Source organism: Paroedura picta, chromosome 4, assembly GCF_049243985.1.
Source record: "Paroedura picta isolate Pp20150507F chromosome 4, Ppicta_v3.0, whole genome shotgun sequence".
Lineage (NCBI taxonomy): Eukaryota > Metazoa > Chordata > Lepidosauria > Squamata > Gekkonidae > Paroedura > Paroedura picta.
This window is the reverse complement of record NC_135372.1, coordinates 107,329,762-107,354,234: the sequence shown is the minus strand read 5'-3', so window position 1 is coordinate 107,354,234 and position 24,473 is coordinate 107,329,762. Positions and strand designations below refer to the sequence as shown.

The 24,473-nt window shown below is 47.8% G+C and overlaps 1 protein-coding gene across 1 annotated transcript in view; it reads right to left on the bottom strand.

The window, feature by feature from the left end:
- WNT2B (Wnt family member 2B) overlaps window positions 1–18,830 on the bottom strand; it is a 49,904-nt gene extending 31,074 nt beyond the window's left edge. Inside the window, exon 1 of the mRNA XM_077334912.1 lies at window positions 18,284–18,830. Coding sequence (XP_077191027.1) covers window positions 18,284–18,441 — 158 coding nt within the window. The 5' untranslated portion in view covers window positions 18,442–18,830. The remainder of the gene's footprint in view (window positions 1–18,283) is intronic.
- Between the last annotated feature and the right edge of the window lie 5,643 nt (window positions 18,831–24,473).

The following is a 24,473-nucleotide window of genomic DNA, read 5'->3' as shown; positions in this document are numbered from 1 at the left end:
TAGCATTCCCATAGTTTGGCCCACAAACCACAGTATCATTAGGAAGAAATGCTAAGCATGTAATCCCTTTGCAGCTAAACAGTTGATGCCATCAAAGCTGTCTCAATCGAATTAGAACTGCAGGGTGAAGCCCCAGACACACGGGATGTTTTTCTAAGCTAGAGGAGGGGCTGAAGGGGTTGGCCGTGGGTTATTTAAAAGCCATCTTCTCCTTCGTTTTTTAATCTGGGAGAGGAGATGTGGGAGAGGCTTTTGTCTGACTCATCAACTGCAGTATATTCCATACAGCAGGCCTGGAGAAAAATGCCCTGTCCCTTTGATAGAGGCTTAATGTATAGCAATGGACTGTGGAGGCCTTTCAAGGTATGGATAAGTAAATAACATCTCCTGGCACATAATATCCTGTGAAACCTCTACTAAATGAGCAGCTCATTTTTCTGCACCCTTACTGGCAACCTTACGGTAAGGCAGGTATAACTTGGGACTTGTATATAAGGACTATCTCTACATATTGTCACGGTTGACCTCCGCTGCCAACTGGACCGAGGCGGGTCAGCGCTGCTGATACTATTAGACCTGTCAGCAGCGTTTGACACAGTCGATCATGAGCTCCTAGCTCACCGCCTTGCCGACGCTGGGATACGGGGGACAGCCCTAAAATGGCTGATCTCCTTCCTCCAGGGTCGCGGACAGAGGGTAGCAATAGGAGAGAGAGTTTCTAGCCGTCACCAGCTCACATGTGGAGTCCCACAAGGAGCAGTGCTCTCTCCTATCCTATTTAATATCTTCATGCGCCCTCTTGCTCAGCTGGTGCGGAGGTTTGGGCTGGGTTGCCACCAATACGCAGATGACACCCAGCTCTTCCTCCTGATGGATGACTGCCCTGACTCCCCCCCAGAATCTTTAGCCAGATGCCTGGAAGCAGTGACAAAATGGATCAAGCCGAGTCGTCTGAAGCTCAATCCTGCAAAGACGGAGGTCCTGTGTTTGGGTAGGAAGGGACCATGGGAGGAAGCGCGCTTGCCCATCCTGGATGGTGTGCAGCTCCTAGCGACTCACTCCGCCAGGAACCTGGGCGTGATCCTGGATGCTTCCCTTACAATGGAAGCCCAGGTCACGAAGGTAGCACGGCTGGCATTCTACCACCTCCGCCAAGCCAAACTACTAGCGCCCTACCTGGAACCAGAGCACCTAGCCACAGTGATCCATGCGATGGTAACCTCCAGACTGGACTTCTGCAACTCGCTCTATGCAGGCCTACCCTTATCCTTGATCCGGAAACTACAACTGGTGCAGAATGCCGCGGCCAGGATTCTCACTAAGCCATCATGGAGATCTCATATCCGGCCGGTACTCCAAGAACTCGATTGGCTCCCAGTTGAATTCTGGATTAAGCTTAAGGTTTTGGTAATCACCTTTAAGGCCATACGTGGTCTGGGCCCAGTGTATCTGAGAGACCGCCTCCCTGCCTAGACCCCCAGAAGAGCACTACGCTCTGCCACCTCCAACTGGCTATGGATCCCTGGTCCTAAAGAGGCATGTCAGGCCTCAACAAGGGCCAGGGCCTTTTCAGTCCTGGCCCCTACCTGGTGGAATGAGCTCCACGAAGAGATCAGGGCCCTGCCGGAACTCCCACAATTCCGCAGGGCCTGCAAAAAGGAGCTCTTCCACCAGACATTTGGTGGGGCCGGCTGAGCCATAACACCTACAGGTGCCCCCCAGACTGAGGGAACTAACCGAATGAGGGATTGTCAAGTTATTGTTGAAGTGCCATTCTAATTGTTCCAGTTTATATGTTGTTGTTATTGTTATATTGATTTTGATATTGATTTTGATAGTGTTCTATGTGAATGTTGAAAAATGTTTTATGTAAACCGCCCAGAGCCGTAGGGAAGGGCGGTATAAAAAGATAAATATAAATAAATAAATAAATATTTTTCTCACTTGAAGCATGAGATTACCCAAAGAAAAACGTACTGTCATTTTAATAGAATGGATGACATGTAGTAGATGATATTCTTTACCTCTATGCCATGAAAAGTTTCAACTGCTTATTTCTATAAATTAAGCCTCTGTTAAAGAGACCCAATATTTTTCTCCAGGTTGGTGGCAACCTGACCGAGGGAAATGTCAAAATGTGTCCTCCTCTCACACCATGTTTAAATGAAATAAAGAGGGGGCATTGGAGTCTGCCACCTGAAGCAATTGCTTGACCTTACTTTATGGCCCTAATCTTACCACTGACTCAAAATATATTTATCTGGATTTAAACCCCTTCAGAACTTTCTAATGAACAGGTGAGCTTGCTGCCTTAGTGAGAAATTTAATACATGTAAAGTGGCATTGTACAAAAATATGGGTTTTGATTGGATTCCTAAAGTAGTATGGAAAGGTATTGCTGCCAAGTACATCCACCCTGCTCATCTACAGAGCTGACTCACCTATGAAGTGGATTATATATATACATTTGTTAAACATTTATTGGGTGACATGACCATATATGGTCCTGTTGACCCACCCATCCAAAATGGCCAATGATGGGCCTGGAGGAGGCGGGAAGATGAGGAGACTCAGACGGGTGTGTACACAGTTATGCTTCCCAGCCATATTCTACATCATGTCACTTCTGGTGTTTCTCGAAGCCTGAAGAATGTTTCAGGGGCTTCTCAACAGTAAAAAAGTTGAGAAAGGCAGCCCTAGATAGAAGGCCTAGTGGTACTTTACTCTTCCAAGTCTTTTTAAAATGTGTGTGGTGTCACATGTTCCAATGGGGATTCTCAGACTCTCAAAAGACTCCTTCCTTTCAAATATGTGTTTTAATTGCCCTGGCAGTCAAATCTTGTAAGACTTGGGAAGCTATGTAGAACATGTGTGGCTTCTCTTAAAGATAATTGGGTTAGCACTGGTAGCAAAAAGCTTTTGTTCCTCTGGCTGCTGATCAGAGTGGAGGTGGTAATGATGTAGGGACAAACAACACAGTGAGGATGGTAGAAAAGTATGTGAACTGCCACTGCCCATTCAGCCTGGGCAGCTTAGCCCAGCCTTTCTCAACATTTTTAACCATTGAGAAATCCCTGAAACATTCTTCAGGCTTCAAGAAACCCCAGAAGTGGCACAATCATACAGAATATAGTTGGGAAGCATAGCTGTGTACATGCCCACCTGGGGTGCCTCACATTCCCACCCTCTCAAAGCCCTCCACTGGCCATTTTGTGAAGGGTGGGGTGACAACATGACCATACATGATTATATAACTTGAGAAATATTGAGTGCCAGGATGGAAATCACTGTACATACATTTGTAATCAACAAAGGTGCTCAGTACTTGGGCTTCTTCTACTTGGCTTTGTTCTTGATTTGGTTAGAGTGAGATGCTGAATTAGAGACAATTAGCCATTTTCACAGATCTGTTGTTTTGTTCTTTTATATCAGCAGCAAAATGATCTCCCCAACACTGATTGATCTAGTTTGGACCAAGCAGCTTGGAACTGACCCTGGGGAGAAGATGAAGCAAGCTTTTTCGATGCTTATATCTACAATGTCTCTTGTATTCCCTCCTCCTCCTCCTCTTTGCCAGGTGACTGCCTCATTGTTGGCTAGGGTTGACAGGATACTAGTTTGATCACAGAACGGAGAAATGTGAAAAATACTCAAGCAATTACTTAGCAATCAGCCACATACTTCCCTCAGTTTTCCGGTCTACTGATCTGGAAAGGGTATTGTGTTGGCTTGACAATGGAGGAACCCTTAGCCAACACTCACCTCCCAGTGCTGGATTCACAAGATGGAAGACTTGGTATACAGTTGAGTTTTGCCTTCTGAAGGCCATTTCTTTAAATACATAGTCTATACTACAAAGCAAACCAAATAAAACCCATCTTCAAATATCGGTATCAAATCTGCTGTGGACTGCAAAGCACCTTGGAATGCAAAGTGTTACATAAAAGCAATTTAAAAAAAATTATTATTATAAACTCTTACTATTTTGTTAAACCCTGCTGGAAATGAGGCCATCCCAACTTGCTAAAGGAGTTGACACTGTGGAATGATTAATAGTGCTAATTTCCTCATATATTCCTCATAACAGTTCTGAACTGACGCTGCTGTCACACACAGCAACCTCTGATCCCAGTTTATTTTCAGTATTCCTCCCCCCCACCCATTATTCACTCTATATAGTCCTTTTTAGCACATATTTTTGACAATGTGCTTTCACACAACTTAAATCATTCCCATTTCAGCCCATCATTTTCGCTGTGGATGTTCTCTAACATCATGGGGAAAAGATACATATAAGAAATGGTTAATTTTTGAAAATAACCATCATACATCTTCCTGGAAAAATCTGTCTTCTGATCTGGCAGCCCTACTTTATGCTATTACTCAAGGGAAAGGAAGGTTCAGGTGGGCAGCTAACAATTGACAACTTATGCTTGGAAATGTTGTTGGTTTTTAAGGAGCTACTGAACTTGAATCTTGTTCTGAGTAGAGATACTCTGTACATCCTTAGTGGGACTCTTGTATTCATTTTTATTTCCATGTGTTCCAGTAATGAATCCTCTGAGTATGAGGGTTGATCCCTGGAGCCCAGGTACAATGGAAGCTCTGGGTGTGCATAAAGCTTCCTGACAGCCAGTTCTGGGGAGCAAGAGTATCAGACTTGGACCTAGGTTCAAATCCCTGCTCTACCATGAAGTCCACTGAGTGACCTAAGGCAAGTTTCTCTCCTCAGCCTAACCTGCTTCACAGGGTCCTTGTGAGGGTCAATAGGTGATGGAAGAGCCAGAGGTGATATGCAGATATCTTTGCAGGAAGGGCAAGATGAAAGCATGACTGACAGATTTTAAAAGAGGAGCAAATTGAAAACATGCACTGTGTTGCATGGCAGTAAACATTTATAGAAGGTGGGCCAGAACAAGAAACTAGACTTCGCTTAAATATTGGCAAGTGTTTGCTAATGTTACACAACAGTGCAGAAGAATGGCAGAAATTTAGTTTCACCATCGTTTATGGTTCCTCTTAACATTTTCTGCCTTCAGAAAAACCTCAAAAGGCCTGCAGCTTTAAAGAATTACTTGATCAAATGAATGACACACTTTTTAAACTATTCTCTGTGTTTCAAAATATTCCATCTAGCAATTTAGCAATCTGCTCTGAGATAGTATTGAATTTTCTTTCTTTGGGATGTCATGTTAAGGCAAGCCTTAGAGCCTGTCATGGCATTTGCTCACATTCTTCTCATAATGGTGGAAATTGCCATCAAGTTACAACTAACTTATAGCAATCCCATATGGTTTTCAGGGCAAGAAATGAACAGAAGTGGTTTTTCTAGACTTCCTTGGTGGTCTTCCATCCAATTGGAAAGCCAGTTTGGTGTAGTGGTTAGAAATGCGGACTTCTAATCTGGGCACACCGGGTTCGATTCTATGCTCCCCCACATGCAACCAGCTGGGTGACCTTGGGCTCCCCACAGCACTGATAAAACTGCAGCAATATCAGGGCTCTCAGCCTCACCCACCTCACAGGGTGTCTATTGTGGGGAGAGGAAAGGGAAGGCGACTGTAAGCCGCTTTGTGCCTCCTTTGGGTAGAGAAAAGCTGCATGTAAGAACCAAGTCTTCTTCTTCTTCAAATACTGACCAGGGCTTGCCCGGGTTAACTTCTGAGATATGATGAGATCAGACCAGTGTGTGCCATCTGCATTAAGGCATATCTTCCTCTATTCACCATCCCTTATTAAGGCACCATCAAGGCAAACAATGAACCTCTGCAATGCATACCAGTGCCAGGTGACAACATTAGAGGAAAGCCTCAGCCTCTGTGTCCTGCTGTTAGCTGCTATGTGAGGCAGAATGCTGGATGAGATGGATCACTGGTTTGATTCACCAGGGCTCTTCTTATGTTCTTCTAAGAGTCAATATATATGAGTGACAGATTAGGACCGGGGAGATCAGTGTGTACATCCTTTCTGGGGCATAAAGTTCATTTTGAGCTCTCTCTCTCTCTCAGCCTAACATATCTATCAAAGGGGAAGGAGTGGCAATCATGTATACCATATGGAGTTCCTTGGAGGAAAGCAGGATAAGAATCTAGTTAAAATAAACATCTCTTTGTCTTTGCCCTTGTCTGTCCCCACTGCCCAAACTGAATCCACATAGAATATCCAGAAGAGGAATGTCCAGGGTTGTGTGACTGCAGCTGGGGACAGAGACAGCAGGCAACTTCAGAATGAGGCCAACTGAGTGGAAGCTGCTGTTAATAGACTTTAGGAAGGTAACCATGTACTGCCCCATCCCACAGCAGCCTCTCATCCTGTGCACTCATTTCCACTATGTCTCCCTCACCTGCCTGGGGAGCTAGAGCTGCTAATTGCCATCTCTTTGCTCCCCAAGCCTCTTGAACAACAAAGCCATTCCAGCTCTACAGTGCCTCCCCAAACTGTTGGGAAGCAACAAAATGGGCAACCCCAAATGATAGCCAGAGTTTGACAAGAGGATGGACTCTCACAGGCAAGAAGTAAAGGTGGAAGATCTTTTCCAACTCCTCAGCAGAGACAGCTTGCTGGCAATAGGTGGCACTATCAGTTGAGCTAGGGGTCAGAAACCACTCAGTTTGGCTAATTCTCTCATTTCTTTCTTTTGCTAATGTTCTTTGTTCAATGAGTCTATAGAAGTCAACCAATGGCCTCCCTAGCAAGGCCTTTTCAGGCAATGGCTATCCTACTTTAGCTGTGTCTCCCTCAGTGTGCTTTTTGCCATGCCCACTCAAACTAATAAACTGCCACCCACTTTTCAATTCATGAAAAGTGGGTGATAGCTGTCTGTCTGACTTGCTACACTCACCAACAAAAAGTCTACTAAGCTTGACACACAAGAGGACAAAATTCTACATTTCACATCATTGTCATTTGTAAGGTGCAGGTTGTTCTTGCCAGGCCAATGTCTGAGGGCTAGAGACAGATGGGAGGTCATGGAACCATTTGAATAGCCATCATAATAAATGTAGCTGTGTCCCTCCTCAGGTGCATCAGCCAGGTGAGCAAGTGCAGGACTCCTATACTTTTAACACTAGTGTAGATAAGAGGATTTGGGCAGGCTGTAGCTTCTCCAGAGGTGATAAAATTTGCACCTCCTACAGTTTTCTGTTCTACGGACCTATTAAAGATCAAAGAGCTTTGGTCTCCTTGGCATTGGGTCAGCCTACACTTCAGCACCACCCATTAGACTCCTGAAAACTCCTGAGTTCTTTTGGAAGTGCTGTCTTGTATCATCTGGGTCACAGCCAGTGACTACCTCCTTTCCCCTGTTGCTGTTCTCCCATGCCGTCAGGTGTTCAGAATGCCTCCATTAAAATAATCTTTCAGCCACTGCAGTGTTCTCCAACCCCTCAGTAAATCCTGCACAGACTCTTATCTGTACTGCATTAGCTTCGTAACTGAGGTTGCCTATCACTGCTGATAGATCTTTTCTCAACTCTGTCCTTATCTCTGCAGAGGCCTCCCCTTTTATGTTGCTCCCGAAAGCCCATTTCTTCCAGAAAAGGTAAGGTAGAGCACAAAGTAATTAAATCATACCATCCTAAGCAGAATTACTCCTAAATCCATTGAAATAGATGAGTTTTGAGAGGTATAACTCAACTTCGAATGGCACTGTATAGAAGCAAAATTAAAATTAAAAGTACCAGTTGTTTTTTTGTCCTTGTTATGGCAAAATCCCTAAAGAATTGGAAACAAAACACCAAACACCAGCAGATCAGCTTTCTTGTAATTCAGAACTCATAATGTCCAAATTGCTATAGAGATTTATTAAGCTTTAATTCAGATGCTGAGGTGTTAGTTTCCAACTATATGTGTGATAAACATTACATGCTCACAAGCTGTGGCTTGGCATGTTAGCTAAGCTTAACAAGCTATTATTTATTATATACATCTATAATATATAAATTAAGTGCACATGATGTTTTTCTTTGCCCTTGCTTTACATGATTTCTTCAATTAATGAAACATGAACCAGAAAATAGACAAAATATTGTGAACAGGGAAAGAACAAACCCATCAGCTATAAAATATTCCACAATGCTAAAATTATTTATTTATTCAGGTTGCTGATATATACATGGGATCTATCATCCTTTTTAAACCTTAGTTTACTTGTCAACTAATCAAAAATCATTTCATGATCTACATAACAATAAAACAAGTTATAATGCATTTAAGCGGGCAAACATTTAAAAAACAGAAACAAAAATGTAGCATCAGCCAAAAAACCCCCGACTGACCAAGAGCTCAGCCAAAGAGTTGACTTGCCTCTTTAAAGAGCAGCAGGCAAATTTGGCATTCCACAAAATTAGGACTTCTTATAAAAGGCCTTTCTACCAGATCTCACCAGTTATACCTTCACAAATGAAGATACCCCAGTTAGGCTTTTCTCAAGCAATCTCCATTCCTGAGTCATGGGTGGAGTTTTACAAAGCCATGGAGAGTTTGGAATATTCCAAAATGCTATGTAAACACATTACTAGCAAATATATTTTATTTCTGTTTCAGTCTAACCTACTGGCTAATCATCTGTTGTACTGATATGGGGGGGGGGAATTAATTTTGAAAGCTGACATGTTTCAAATATTCTTGGGGAACCCAACAGTGAGTGTTAACTCAGATATTATTGGCAAATTAGACCACCAGAAAAGCTTTAAAAAGGCAAAACCTCTCAGTTAAAAAGTAGGACTGAGAGGAATAAGATAGACACTGGGCAAGCCTCAAGGGGAGGACATCCTAGATATGAGCCATCTTGGTGTAATGGCTTCTAAACTGGTGAGCTGGATTCAATTCCCCACTCCTCTTCCACAGGCAGCCAGCTGGGTGACCTTGAGCTTGTCACAACACTGATAAAGCTGTTCTGACTGAGCAGTAATATCACGGCTCTCTCAGCCTCACCCACCACACAGGGTGTCGGTTGTGGGGAAAGGGAAGGAGATTGCAAGCCGTTGCAAGCCGAGAAAAGCCGCATATACAAACCAACTCTTCTTCTTCATGAGATGGCAACACTGAAAATGCCCTGTCTCTAGTTGCCACTCATCTTACCTCAGTAGGTGGCACAAAGAGTAGAGCTTGGAAAGATGCTTTTAGCTAGGGGGCTGGACGGTATGGGAGTAAGCCTTCCAGTATCACTGCCCCAAGTCATCTAAGAAAGAACCAGGACTTGGAATTGTCCCTGGAAACAGATGGACAGCCAGCACAAAATCTTTCTGTACAGTGCTGACACTGTCCCTCTGCCTAGCACTCTTCACACACCACTCCTTATACAAACACTATGGACCCAGAGAAAGAAAAGAAAAAAGTCACACATCAGTACTGACCCAGCAAACAAGAATACAAATTGCCTACAAAACAGAGACTCCATCTACCCATCATTTGGCACAAAAATCCTGGAGCAGATTGCGGTCAGCATTCTTCAAGAAACACAATTATTATGTTAAGGTGACTAAAAAGCCCCCACATCCCTAGATACAAGTCCTGAGTCTCCATGTGCAATGCTAGTCAAAGGAATACACTTAAACTACAAAACTGATCTTTCTGGGGGAGTGTAATCCACCCTGACATGGATGGCTCAGGCTAACCTTATACGATTAGAACCTGAAAGTCAAGCAGGGTTGATCCTGGTTAGTACTTGGATAGGCGACCACCCATGGTTGCTATACAGAAACAAGAAATGGCAAACTGTATCTGTTCATCTCTTGCCTTGAAATCCCTACAAGGTTGCCATAAATTGGCTGTAACTTTCCATACCACCATAGTCTTGATAGCAACATGATGGTACTTTCCACCACCACAGACTTATCTAGAACAACATGTATCCAACTTTTCATATAATCTAAACCTTCAGCCTTCAACCAACAGTTCATCAATTTGCCAGGATTAAGGCTGCTGGAAAAGCAGTAATCTCCAAATTCCTTCAGGAAGGATCAGAAGAATCACCACAACATGACAGATCCCAATTCTATCTTAACCAATCAGTCCAGAAGAATATCATAGTCAATGGTATGCAACACCTCTAAGAAGTCTGGAGCATGTTTCTTCTTGTTCTTCCAATTCAGGTTGTCAGCTAAGACAATTAAGGCTATTTCAGGGTCAACAATAGGTCTGAAGCCAGAACAAAACGTATTTAAATCATTACTTTCCTAAGAGAATCTTCTTTTAGGCTTTTGAAAGTTTAATATCTAATCTGCTCTGCTGCTAGATGAAGGGGGGAAGGAGACTTCTAAGAACTGGTTTCAAATGCACATATTAGCTAATTAGAATCTGGTGTATGTGAAAGTGAGTTTACATGGTGGTGGGCGTGGGAGAGATGTGTTTGTATTCCTGTTTGTATTTGGTGTCAGTGTGTTGCAAATACATGTGCTTGTATACAGTTCACTTGAACTCCACTCTCAGCAATGAATAAACTCTACTTAGATATTTACACCGAGATTGTTTATTGCACAGATCATGTTTGGGAGCCACATTGCTCTAATCTGCTCCAAAAAGCTCTGCAGTGAGGTTTATGGCCAATGTTTGGGGCCATATCCTGAAAATGCCTTTTCCTTGGCTTGGACAATAAATCTAAGACACTTCAAAAGAAACTGCTGCACTGTTAAATTTGTCCCCCCCCCAGTTACTTATCTGTACAGTTCCTGAACTTACAAGACAAGGGAGAAGGGAAAGAAGGTGAAGAAGGTGAAGAAGGTAAGTCCCACAATATGGCATCCCAACAATCTAAGAACTCTGAGACACCCCCCCCCCCGGGTAGGTTTTCCAAACAATTATAGGCAAGTTGAGAAGTCCTCTGGCAGGAGTCAGAACTTCCTAAATTGCCTGTATTATCTAGAGACAACCCTGCTATCAGGCAGTAGATTTGGGGTGACATATTGTGAGTTATTTAACTTATCTAAATATTTTTCACCTGAGAGTGGAGGATCACTGTTTGGGTTTCTACTTCAAGAGCAAAATGACCTGCTTGACCCTGCTGCTTTTGTTGCTGCAGCTAATATGTCTCCATCCAGGAATTTTGCTGATTTTCTCTCCCCCTGCCCCGGCCCCATTTGTTGCCACCCCCTGCTCTTCATAGAAGTCAAGTAACCTCTGGGAACAAAACTGGGGAGAAGTTCAGTGGGACCTATTCCGCACCAGTTCTGCACCTGGCTGCCACTGGGTGTTTTAGCAGGGACAGGTTGCCCTGCCTCTTCCTGGGTCCAGACAGGGGAGCTGAGGTGGTGAGGTTCCACCATGCTGTGGGGCAGTGGGGGCCACTTTTATGTTTTAAGAATGCAACTAAAACTGCCCCAGGTGGCTCCACTGGACTGCTCAGCACAGCAAAGCTGCCTGGGGCATTTTTTGTGTCTTCTGGTATGCCGTAGTCACAACTGCAGGTGGGGAGGAGCTGGGCCAGGATGGCCCAGGCCTGACATAGCCCCCCTCAGTGCCCAGGACAAAAATGGGTCAACATTCCCTTGCTCCATGGCAAACAAGGCCCCGAGTCAGGCCAGGCCTGAGACAGCCCCAGCCCAGCCATGATGTTATCTGGAATTGGGAATTTGCCCTGCCATGGATGAGCAGTGAGGCAGGGCAAATTCCCGGTGCAGAAAAGGTCTGAGCTATAGCAAGAAGGAGAAATGGATAAGTCTTGCTCTACAGGGTCACCAGAATATGTGTCAAAAGGAAGTATAAAAATTATGTAAGAATCTTAGTTCTGGTTCAGAAGTCCAATCAGCCTGTGAAGCCTCCAGTTCACACCATTAGTCTGCTACCACTGGCTCTGATTGGCAGAGACCCCCCCCCCCTTTGAGATCTCAGGCAAACCTTTCCTATATTTTCTACCTGAGAATTTTAATTGGAGAGGCCAGGATGCCCTTCTGCATGGAGAACATGTGCTGTACCACTGAGCCACAAAAGGATTTACCAGATCCTCTGTTCTTGTGCTCTAGCAGAGGAGAGCTTTAATATTAGGAATTAAAAATTACTTCTATTTAAGCTTCTTGGTTTAGATCCATAATTGTTAAACATGATAAATATAAGCTCCCCTCTTTTTTCATGCAGCATATGCAAGGAGTTCCCAAACCAAAAACCATAATAGCAAGAGAGCATTTTCCAGCAAATGGAACCACCTTATGGAGCCCATCTGCCAAGCTTCTGTTGTATTGTAAATAACATTTATTTAGAGTTACAAGTTTTTTATACACACGTCCATTTGCAAACCACCATGCTGGAGTTCAAGCAATTCCTGGGGGGGGGGGGGGGTTGTGAAGCAATCTGCACCATCTCTGACATCACTGAAAATTCATAACTGGCTGCTGTTTAGAAGAAGCATTTGGTTGATATTTTCTTTTCACGCACAGGGAGAGCAAAACCAACCTGGCGCTTTCCATGATTCAGCTTCAAAAGCCAACCGAGGAAAATGATCAGCATTTCCTCTACGCACAAGTTTGAAGATCATAAATCTCAGGAAGAATTGGGCAACCTTAATGCAGTAATGTACCTCCACTGTCAACACTGTGTTATCAGTGGTGTGTACAAACATGAATTACTATGAAAACTTTTCTTTGGAATTCTGCTTTCCAAAGAGAGAACAGATATTGCGTCTGACCAAAGCATTGGTTAATTTGAGCCAAGTGTTTACCTACTAAATAATAGGGAGATGATTGTAGCCTTGGCATTTGGAAGTGGAAATTATATATTTCAGATTTGAATTCCAGAGTGGAATGAACTGATTGGGTCATGGGGGCTAACCCTAAATAGGGTTAAATCCTACATAGGTCTGCTCAGGCCTATTAAATGAGGCTTACTCCCAGGAAAGTATTCTTGGGCTTTCACTCGTGTTGTCCTCATACTTAATCTGGTCTAATTGTCATCATTCTAGGGTGGCATTCTATGATGGGGGCTAAGGATCTTTGAGCAGAGAATTGTCCCCTAATTAAATGTCCAGGATTCTTTGAGGAAAGCCATGACACATTGGGAAAAAACTGCTAACTTGTTGACTGTGTAGACATACCTTCCCTGAAGAAGCTTTTGATACCTAAAGTATTCCCAGTCCCCCGCAATGTTGCCCATAGATTCTGGTGGGTAGCCCTGTTGGTATGAAGCAGCAGAACAAAGTTTGAGTCCAGCAGCACCTTTAAGACCAACAAAGGTGTGAGTTTTCTTGTGCATGCACACTCAAACCATGAATAAACCGTTGATGGTCTTAAAGGTGCCACTGAACTCAGTTTCACCAACTGCTGTCCATGTTTCTCTGGCAAACTTCACAAGAAAACATTCCATAACTTTCATTGGGTGGTAATTCTATGAATTAATAGCTAGATACTTTGCTCGATATTTGACTTCAGTTACCCTTGAAAATAATAAATAAATGCAAAGCTTAGCTTCTTGTCTTGCCCCCCATAACAAGGGGTAAAAACAGTCCCCTCTCCTTTTGGACATCTTCTACAACCAGAGAATCCTGGAAATCATTTTGCAGTGCTCAGCACCTGCCATAACCTGTGCACATGATTTTCTTCCATTAATGCAGTAAGGATCTTGTACCCTCGAGCTGGCCTGGGGACAAGAGAAGGGTGGGGTGCCCACCTTTGAAAAACAGCAAACCATGAGATGAGCATGTGCAGGGAGTTGGACTAGCTGACCCATGAGATCCCTTCCAACTCTATTATTCTATGATTCTATAGTTGTCTATGTACATAATAATATTTTATGCAGCAATGTACAACATGCTCCATCTGGACAAGTCCTATACTGAGTATCCCACAAGGTCCCAAGCAAAGTTAAGAGATTATGTGATTTGTTATGCACTCTTCTTTCACAGACTGCACTCTATGCTGTTCATTGGGCCCCTTCCAGTAATCTTCCAGTCTCTTCCCCATTCCCATCATCAATTTCTCCTTGTGTGCACATGCATACAAAAGATGCAGAGCTCTGCTTTGCTCTGCACAGGTCACCAGGTGAGCACCTCATATACCAAGCTTTTCTTCCCCCAGAACTGCATTCGGATCATTGCATGCAACAGATGCAATCAAATAACTAGCAGCGAACAGACGTGAAGAGCACCACTCCTGTTTCTGTGGAGACAAGCCAGCCATGCTTTACATAGGTGTGCCTGGAAAAAATAGCCCGATATGTACATGCCATTGTTTAAAACTGCAGAAGAGCCTCTTTCCTCTTCTCGTTCTCTAGAAGCACAGTGAAGCCACAACCTAATACCTTATTCAGATCCAGTAGTGGTTTTGAAAAAGATGCCCAAATCCCTCAGTCAGTCACATTTTATCCCAATTCAGGGATCTAATTATAATTAAGATAATAATACTTGAGAGTGCATTTTCAAAGCAAAACGCTGTTTCAGCAGTCCTGTAACCAGACTCTCCTCCATGTAATTAGTACAGGGATGAAGGCTGAAATTCTAACCCTATTTACAGCCCAACACGATAAAACAGAAGCCCAGCAGCACCTGAAAGATTAATACCTGTGATTCAAGCATCAGCCTTCCTGAGTCAGTTCATCCCATGCATGAAGTCAGCTCTGGCCAGCGAAAACATAGGCTGGAATAAATGCTTCCTTTTGCTGTTGGGGACCAGCATCCATGGGGAATTTGCCTCCTGATGGACTCATAAGAAAAGGTACTGAGCTGGCAGCAAAGATGCTTTAGCAACCTGCTCATTCCCTGTTTTTGAATAAGACTTCGGGCAAAGGCTTCTGATTCACAATGTCTGTCACATGTGGAAACTCTTCTCCGATAGTTTTGCTGCCTGACTCTTGCAGTGCCCTTTCCTCAGCAAATCCAGGAGGTGGAAAGATGTATATGGAACAGGAGCATTCATACTGAAGATTTGACCTCACATTAAACAAATTTCATCCCAAAGAAGTAACATGATTTTTTTTTACCCCAAAGAAAATCTGGGCCTGACCAGATTTTATGCTCCCCCCCCCCAAAAAAAAAGCCCTTCAATGGATCCAAAGTGACTGTCCTGGCTTTTTCACCTATGGGAAAGATTGTTGGCTCCAGCCAGGGAATCTCCGTATGGCGTCTCCTCTACTTCTGACTTAACTAGCGGATCGGGGGGGAGGGGGGAGGAGAGAACAGAACCACTGCTGAGCCCATAACAAGGTGCCCTCCTGAGAAAGGCTTTTTTTTCTTTTTCTCTCTTCCTCCAGGAGGTTCATGCTTGAGCCCCTCCGTTGAAGCCCTGTCTGCCCTCTCTGGATGACCTGGGCTGCGTTTCAGGAGGGAGGGAAACTCCGGACTGAGACTGGCCAGATGCCCTCCGAAATCAAAACCAGAGGGGGGGACTGACCAATGGGCTCCACTGAGGGCAGCTATCTGGGACTTTTTGCAAATGCCCCAGAATGCAGAAAGAGCGAGAGGGAAGGAGGAAGAGAACAAAAGAAGCCCTGATCCCCAATAGACAATTCAAGCATGAAAGAAATGCAATTGCATTTTGTGAAAAACAAACAAAAGAGTGCTTATATTTTATCACCTGTTTGGGAAGTGAGTCCCAGTTCGTTCAGAATGGAAATATCTCGAGGAAATGGATCATAGGATTGCAAACTTTCAGTTAACGTCAAGGCAAGGCTTTGTGGCTCTTAGCCCCCCCCAAAAAACAAAGGCCGACTGCCCTATTTAGGAAACCTCCCAAACGCATAACGAGAGGGAATGATGGATCATCTTCATGCTCCCGGGCCGCCTCTGAGTGCTTCCTCGGGAGTTTTCCCCTGGCTTCGGTGGTACTACTTTGTTCCCGATTCCAGGTCCCAAGAAGGATCGCCACGGAATCAAGCCTTTGGTCATTTTGTTCAGCACCGAGAATGCGAGTCTTTCAGACATTCGTTAGGGGAAGCGACTCTGTTTCCCGCCCACTTAAAATTCCTGGGATTACGTTTCCTGCCGCGTTGCCATTTAATGCTGTTTTACGACGAATAAAGATAATAGAATAAATAATTGTGCTACGTGTATCTAAAGGCATCTCATCCTCGGAAACAAAGCAGGTGTCCTTTTCTAGCTCTCATCACCGCCCCATTTCCTTTTTATTGGATCGAGTGTTTGATCCGCCAGTCACTAGGAACGGGAGAGTCGCCGTCTCCCCCCAACACATCAGCGCCCCTCACCGTTTCTGGTCACCCCCCCCCCCCGCCACACCGGGAAAGATCGCTATGACGTCACGGGGAAGGTCTGGCTGTGACGTCAGATGGCCCGTTTAGGTACCCGAGGGCGCTACAGGCCCCCGGACGAGTCTGCACATGTGAAGCAAGCAGTCCTACGGCGGCTCTCCATCGCATGAGTGGCTCGGTGGCCTCGGTCGTCCGTTCGTCCACACGACGCCTGCCGGCACCCAGGGAGGGAGAGAGTGTGGGGGGGGGGGGAGCCCCGCGTGTGAACTGAGCTCCTCGCGCGTCTGGAGGGGACCCGCTTCCGTGGCTTCCCTCTCCGCAGCAGCCGGACAGCTGTTCCCGTTTAGGGAGCCGCGCTTGTTTAAGTCCCGGGCACGAACAATAAAAACAGTTTTAAATTAAAGCGGGTCTGTCATCAACAAGGCTCAAGCCGTGTTTACGCCGGCCTGCCGCAGCGCTAACAAACACAGGCTGCGAGGTTGGCAGGCCTCGTGGGATTCAGACCCCCCCCCCCTCCACTGGCAGGGAGCCCGGTCCGACGGGGCTCCCCCCCCTCTCTCTCGCCCGCTCACTCTCGCCAGCGGCCTCCAAAGGCTGAGCCAGTGGGCAAGGCCAAAGGCCAGGCTGGCGCGTCTTACCCTCGCCTCCCACTAGCGAGAGGGGCAGAGGAAGGGGTCTGGGGGGGGGGTTGGGAGGAGGAGATGCGGAGTCCTTCGTAACCCAGCAGCAGCTGGAGAGAAATCATCGACCTCGCCGGCCTTTGGGGGCCGCCCGCCGGAGAGAACCGGGGTCGGTTAGACGGATCGCAGCCGAGAAGGTCTCCGTGGGGAGCTGCGCAAAAGGAAGAGCAGCAGCGAGCCCGGACGGCGGCATCTGCCGTGTACACAAAGCCCATGGAAACCTGGAAAGAAGCGGCCCCGGGGCGCCCGGCTTGCCCCGACAGCTCGAAGGACGCTTCCGCAGCCGATCTCTCTTCAGACAGGCCGGCGGTCCTTTCCTTGGTCGCCGCTAACGGCGGAATTCCCAGAAAGGCACACTGGTTTGCCCCTTCCACCCGTTACCTGCAGACCAGATCTCTGCCATCGGGCTGCCCCCCCGACCCCTTGCAGTCGGAGAAGGGATGGGAACCGACGAGAAACCAGCCGCGGGCCTGGATGGAGAGACTCCGCGCCCCCTTCTTCGGCTGCGGGGCAGGAAGGCTGCCCCCTGGAAGTGGGGAAACGTCGGAGGGGGGGGGGGCTCCAGCCGGAGCCCAGCCGTCTGGGCCAAGCCGCGCGCTGCTGCCTGGGGAGAAAGCGGCAGGGCATGCCTGGCTCCGGTCGGAGGGCGCGCCTTCCCCTGCGGGCACGAGCAAGCCCACCAGTGCTGGCGGCAGCTTTAGGTAGCGGCAGGTCCCCCGGCCCCGGGAGCACCGGTCGTACCTCTCGCTGTCTCGGCGACGACAGCCCCGTCTCGGCTGCCCTCCTCCCGGCCAGCCCCCGCGGCCTGCCCGCTCTCCGCTCTCCGCTCTCTGCTCTCGATCCTGCGGAAGAGCCAAGGGCAGGTCCCCGCCTCGGCAGGTGACGGGCCGAGGCAGAGAGCGATGGAGCCGGCGCCCAGGCTGGACGCCCGGTGCCCGGTGCCTGCCGGGGACTCACATCCAACCCAACCCTCGGAACAGATCCCGTCGAGCCTTTTCATTGTGCGGGGCGCGAGTTTTCTCGCACGCGTTGCCTCCAAGCATGAATCCATTGCTTCCATTCCAGCATACTGCATCGGAGGCAGCGGGTCTGCACTTGAAAGTTTAGCCCTTGAATAAAACTTGAAGGTGCCCCTGGACTCCAAATGTGTCCCAACCAGAGAGGAGGGCGAGGAATCCTGGCACTTTGCACACGCTCAGAAGACCCCTTCTTCTGCCGCACTTGTCGGGGGGGGGGGGTGGGAGACGGAAGGACGACGACACTGTCTTTCTTGCTTTCCAAAGAGGATCCCTGGCTAAGCCCCACCGGGACAAGGGCTCTGGAGGCCCTGCGGAGAACCGCGGAAGGGGCATCTAGCCTCCCCCCCCCGCCCCGCACGAGGGCCCAAAGAGGCTCTCCCCAGACGCACCTCCCCCCCCCCCCCCCGCCCGCCCGCCCTGCGGAGGCACCGCGGCAGTTGGCGGCCTCCCACTCACCACCAAGAGGAGTCCACGCGGGGCGGCACAGCCAGCAGCATCAGGACCAGCGGCAGGCAGAGGCGGGAGGGCGCATGGATGCCCTCGGCCGCCCGTCGGGCGCCCCCGGCCGTCCACGCACTCCTAGCAGCGCTGACCAAGCGGGCTGAGCCGAGCATAATTCTCTCCCCGGAGCCGAGAAAAGAGCACGACGAGACGCCGCCGCCGAGGAGGAGGAGGAGGAGGAGGAGGAGGAGGGCGGCCCACGCGTCCCGTGGGAGGCGAGCGGGCCAGAGAAGGAGACCTGGCCCGGCCGCCGGGGCCCCCGTGCCCAGCCTTCTCGCGTGGGCCGCGTCAAGCTCCGGCGAGCATAAGCCCCGGGCGGCGGCGGCGGCGGCAGACAGGCTGCTTCCCTCCGGAGATGCGCCGCTGGCTTCTGGAAGGAGCGGCGGCGAGGCAGCCCCATGGACGGGCACCGGGGCGGGCGGGCGGGCGGGCGGGAGGAGGGGGGGGATGGGGATGATGACACGCCGGAGGGGTGGGCTTGGGGGCAGGCTGGGCAGACTGACACCTCCTTTGGGCTCTCATTGGGCAAACCTCCCCGGCACGGAGTCAGGGCTGCGGCCAGCCGAGGCACAGCCGGGCCGTCGGGACGCCTCGCGGGTGCGCTCGCCCGGCCCCCTCGCCCGCCCGCCCGCCGGAGCGCTCACCTGGCCCCGCCCCGGCCCCACCTGCTGCGGCCAGAAGAGAGCCGAGGCCGCGGCCGGCAGCCAGACAGGCGGGCCTCGGCGGGGAAGGCGGCAGGCGGAGCGCCTCTGCGCTCGGGGCCAGTCCCCGGGGCCAGCGCGACCGGCCGGGGATCTGGGTGCCAGCCCGGGAATGGGCGGCTCAGGGGTTGTCTCCAGCGCTGGGTACGTCCCTCCCCCCTCCCTGCGCACCCAAGGGGGAGACTGCGAAGGGCCCCTAGGCCAGCCCGGATGGGGAGCTCAGGTCTGGCATCTGCCAAGCGCTGGGCCGGGACAAGCCAACGGGGACAATTTCCCAGAGTGTGGTGAGAGCCAACAAAGATGGGGAACCGTTTTTTAAAATTATTGTTACGCTTTGGAAGCTGCAGTGTTCACATCCAATGATGTGCGTGTTGTCTCTCCTGGGCCGCCCAAACTTGCTGAAGGGCTGAAATGCGGGCTGTGTCCCCTGTCCCACGTTTACCAAGTGCACTTCGTAGTTGAGTGGGGATGAGGCCCTCAGGTACACACCTCACCTTTCTGTGCCACTCCCCAGGAGTGAGGGAAACTGTGTCTTTCAGAGAGTTTGCAGTACCCAGCAGCATCTAGGCAGGCCTCAGAGCGATAACAGCTAACAGCACGGTCCCAAGGGGAATGACACTCTCCAACAGGCTTAGAAGGGTGTAGCTCTGTTTAGCATCACACAGTAGAAGTCACCTCCATAATCAGAGGCCTTATACATTTGAATAGCAGATGCTGGAGACAGGGTTGGAGAAGGTGAATTGTTCTTCACGTCTATATCCTCCAAGAAGCCCTGGATGGCACAAGACCATTTTGTCTCACAGCCCTGTGAGGTAGGCTAGCCTATGAGAGAACGAGTAGTCTGGGGTCACTGCAAGTGGTATGATTCAAGAGGGATCTGAACACAGGTCTCCCCATTGCAAGTCTAACATCTCTGATCATGGCCCCACGCTGGTAAGCCTCTGCTTCTGGTGGATCTGGCTAGCATGGGCTGAAAACAGGAGACTGGACTAGATTGGAAGGACAGAACCACATGATGATTTGCAGACATAAAAGAGCTGTCATAGATCAAAAGGTTGACTAAATGTTGGGTTTTTTAAAAAATAGGTAGGTGACCTTAACCCAGTAACAGTTCCCTAAGTGCTCTCTCAGCCTCACGGTAGGTGAGGCTGAGAGAGCACTGAGAGAACTGTTACTGGGTCAAGGTCACTCAGCTGGCCGCACATGGAAAAGGAGTAGGGAAAAAATGGCAACACTTAGGGCAGAATTCACAGGAAAGAACAGAGTAGTATCAACTTCTCAAGCATTTATCAGTCCAAAGGATGTGTCCTGTTTCTTTACATTCATCTTAACTGTCAAGCCCTGATACAAATGAAAAACAACAACAACATCATGGTGTGGGACTGTTGTTTTCCTTTTTTGATCTTTACACACCTTGTGTGGTATTTGGATGAGGCAATTCTCCTGTCACTCCTTATCTTCTACCCACACATAGCAGTCTATTATCCCACAAATTCCAGCTGGAATGATCACAGGAGTCAGAGATGGGTGGTTTTTTAAAAAACACCAACATTTAGGCAACCTTTTGATCTGCGACAGCTGTGTTATGCATGCAAGTCATCGTATGGTTCTGCCCTTCCAAATCGTGAACATGCCCGTTCACCCCAAGATCCTGTCCATATAGTTCTTTTACACTAACCTAGTCACCAAGAAAAAATATAACTAGGAGCCATTTCCAGTTTAATTGGTATCTATTAGCAGGTTGGAGGTGTTGGTGTTTTAATAAAGAAATGTGTGTAATAAGTAATGACCCAGTCCTTCAGTGTTCAGTTGCTGGCCTGTACTATATAGCCTTCAATTTCATGTTGCTTCCCAGAGGGAAGGGGGGTAGACACTGAAAAATGTGGTCTCCTAATCCCTTTCTCCATCTCTCCAAATCCTTCTCCCATCCCATGGGAAGCCCTTAATTGGCTCTGCAAGTCACTTCAGAATTGGTGCTGAAATGCTGTTTTGGGAGCTCTACAGTTCCCTCCTGACTCAAACACACTTTTGTTATGTTGATGCTGAGTCTTTCTAGCTGTTGTCTGGTGACTTTTCACTTTCCTAGATCCACTGAAAATGTGAGCCCCCTTCTTTCTGTTCACACTTAGTCCCCCTCACCTCTTTGCTCCCACCTTCCTCTGAGCTCACTATATGTCTTTTAGATCATCTTTCCTCCTCTTTGTGGCAACTCCATACTGCAGCTTTTTCATTCCTCATCATTTTAAGTAGCAGGGGAGGAAGAGGGTTGGCCAGTGTGCAGCCTCTCTACTGACGATTCGTTTCACCCTTCCTGTCTCCTATCCCTTTGGAAGCTTGGGCATGGACAGAGGCTGAGCCCTTGGGTGTGAGCCAAAGGACAGGAGCCAAAGGGCTCTTTTGGCTCTTAGCCTGTGACTTCAATCAAATCAGCTAGTGAATCCAACACTGTCCTGCGATGTTCTTGTTTTGTTATGCTTATTTCATGTGGGCTGGCCAGTTTATGGGCTCTTTCCAGAGAAAGGCAGAAAATAAATGAGTGAATGAAATGAGAGCTGCTGGAATAAATTGTATTAGTTTTTAAGATGCCACTGGACTTCTATTTAATTTTTACTGCAACAGATGAATATACCAGCCCCTCTGGATTTATCACTAGAAGAAGGAGGAGGAGGAGGAGAAGAATATTTGGTTCTTATATGCTGCTTTTCTCTGCCAGAAGGAGTCTCAAAACGGCTTACAGTCGCCTTTCCTTTCCTCTCCCCACAACAGACAACCTGTGAGGTGGGTGAGGCTGAGAGAGCCCTGATATCACTGCCTGGTCAGAACAGCTTTATCAGTGCTGTGGTGAGCCCAAGGTCACCCAGCCGGTTGCATGTGGGGGAGCAGGGAATCAAACCCGGCTTGCCAGATTATTACTCTGACCCAAAGTAAGATTATTACTCTGACCCATTATTACTCTGACCCAAAGTAAGAAAGGGGAGGACCAGATCCATGCAACTCGGAATAAAGAGGATACAACCAATCCTGAAGAGGATAAGGAGATTGACCTCACTATGGAGCCTCTGCAAACAGTTTGAAAAAAGACTCAACGGCGAAGAGCAAGACAGTTCTCGGGACCTTTGGAGCTCCAGAATAGATTTTAGGCCCTTGCAGAGGATGTGCAAGGGTCAACGAGGTCCCAAAACAAAGTCTAAGACAAAGGGAAGAGGCCACGGGGACAGAAGGAAATGAAGTTGAGAAGAAAAAAAAAGGAGAGTACTGGTAATTGGAGACTCCCTGCTAAGAGGAATGGATCGCCATGTGGCTGGGCCCGACCCCCTAACCCGAGAGGTGTGTTGCTTGCCAGGGGTGAAAATTAAAGACGTTTCAGAACGGCAGCCCAAACTCCTCAAATCTACAGATCACTACCCATTTGTGATGGTCCATGTGGGAACGAATAACATGTCCCTGAATATCATCGCTCCTATTGAAAAAGACTATCAAGATCTGGGGAGGAAGCTCAAGCAAATGGGGGCACAAGTGGTATTCTCTTCAATCTTGCCTGTCAAGGGAAGAGGAATGCGTCGGGAGAGGAAGATAATGGAGGTGAATCAGTGGCTGTGTAGTTGGTGCCGGCAGGAGAGATTTGGTTTCTGGGACCATGGGATAAGCTTTCTTGAGGAAGGCCTACTAGCACCTGATGGACTGCACTTATCGAAACTGGGGAAGAATGTGTTTGGCAGGAACCTGGGGAGATCCATCAGGAGAGCTTTAAACTAAAGCCACTAGGGGAAGGAGACAATCAACATAGGGAGTGTAAGGAAGGAGAAAGATCGGGGGCAGCCCAACCGGTAAGGCCAGCTCATAGGGAAACAAAAGTAAAAGGATTCAGAAGCATGGGCAATAAGAAGGAAGAGCTGGAACTTCTCATGCTGATGGAAAGGTATGATCTAGTAGGCATCACAGAAACTTGGTGGAATGATTCTCATGACTGGAATGTAATGGTGGATGGATATGAACTGTTCAGAAAAAACAGAATAGATCGAAGAGGTGGAGGAGTGGCACTATGTGAGGAAAGAGCTTACCTGCTAGGAAATTCTAGTGAAGGAGAGCATATCTACAGTGGAAAGCATCTGGGTGAAAATAAGCAAGGGGAAAACAAACAGTGTGGTGGTTGGTGTCTGCTACCGACCGCCTGACCAACGAGAGGATGTGGATGCTGCACCTTGTGAGCAGCTTGAGAAAATATCCGAACGGCAGGACCTTGTCATCATGGGTGACTTCAATTTCCCAGATGTGTGCTGGGAAACAAACTCTGCGAAGCGTCCTCAGTCATGCAACCTTCTGACCTGCCTGGCTGACAATTTCATTTATCAAATGGTAGATAAACCCACAAGAGGTTCAGCCATACTGGAATTAATACTGACCAACAAGCAAGAGTTGGTGGATGAGGTGGGGACCCTAGGGGGAAGTGACCATGTCCTCATAGAATTCCTTTTGAGATGGGGAGCCAAGGAAGCTTGTAGCCAGACGTGGATGTTGGATTTTCGTAGGGCAAACTTTAATAAACTCAGAGACATGATGAGTGTCATACCATGGACGAGAATGCTGGAAGGGAAGGAAGCATGTGAAGGGTGGGCGCTACTCAAACAAGAGCTATTGCATGCTCAATCAATATCCCAGAAAGACAAAAACACTGCAGGAGCTCTAAGAAGCCTATTTGGATGAACAGAGAACTTCAAGAGGAACTAAGAAAGAAAAGGAAAATGTTCAGGAAATGGAGGGAAGGACAGAGCTTTAAAGAAGAGTACCTACAGGTTACTAGGCATTGTAGATCAATCATCTGAAAGGCCAAAGCTGAGAGTGAGCTAAGATTGGCCAGGGAAGCCCATTGTAACAAGAAAAGATTTTTCAGTTATGTGAGGAGCAAACATAAAGTAAAGGAGGCAATAGGCCCACTGTTGGGTGCGGATGGACAAACTCTAATGGAAGATGCACAGAAAGCAGAAAGGCTTAGTGCCTATTTTACATCTGTTTTTTCCCCACAGGTCAAAGTGTTTAGGCACATCTAGAGATGGCCGTAGCCAAAGGATAGTGTCTGGGTGGCAGGTTAACATGGATAGAGAGGTTGTTGAGAGGCATTTAGCTGCACTGGATGAGTTCAAATCCCCCAGGCCGGATGAAGTGCACCCAAGAGTGCTCAAAGAACTTTCCAGAGAACTTGCACAGCCCTTGTCCATCATCTTCGGGACCTCTTTAAGGACTGGAGATGTCCCGGAGGACTGGAAGAGAGCAAATGTTATTCTGATCTTCAAAAAAGGGAGGAAGGATGACCCGTGAAACTACAGACCAGTGAGTCTGACCTCTGTTGTGGGGAAGATAATGGAGCAGATATTAAAGGGAGCGATCTGCAAATATCTGGAGGACAATTTGGTGATCCAAGGAAGTCAGCATGGATTTGTCTCCAA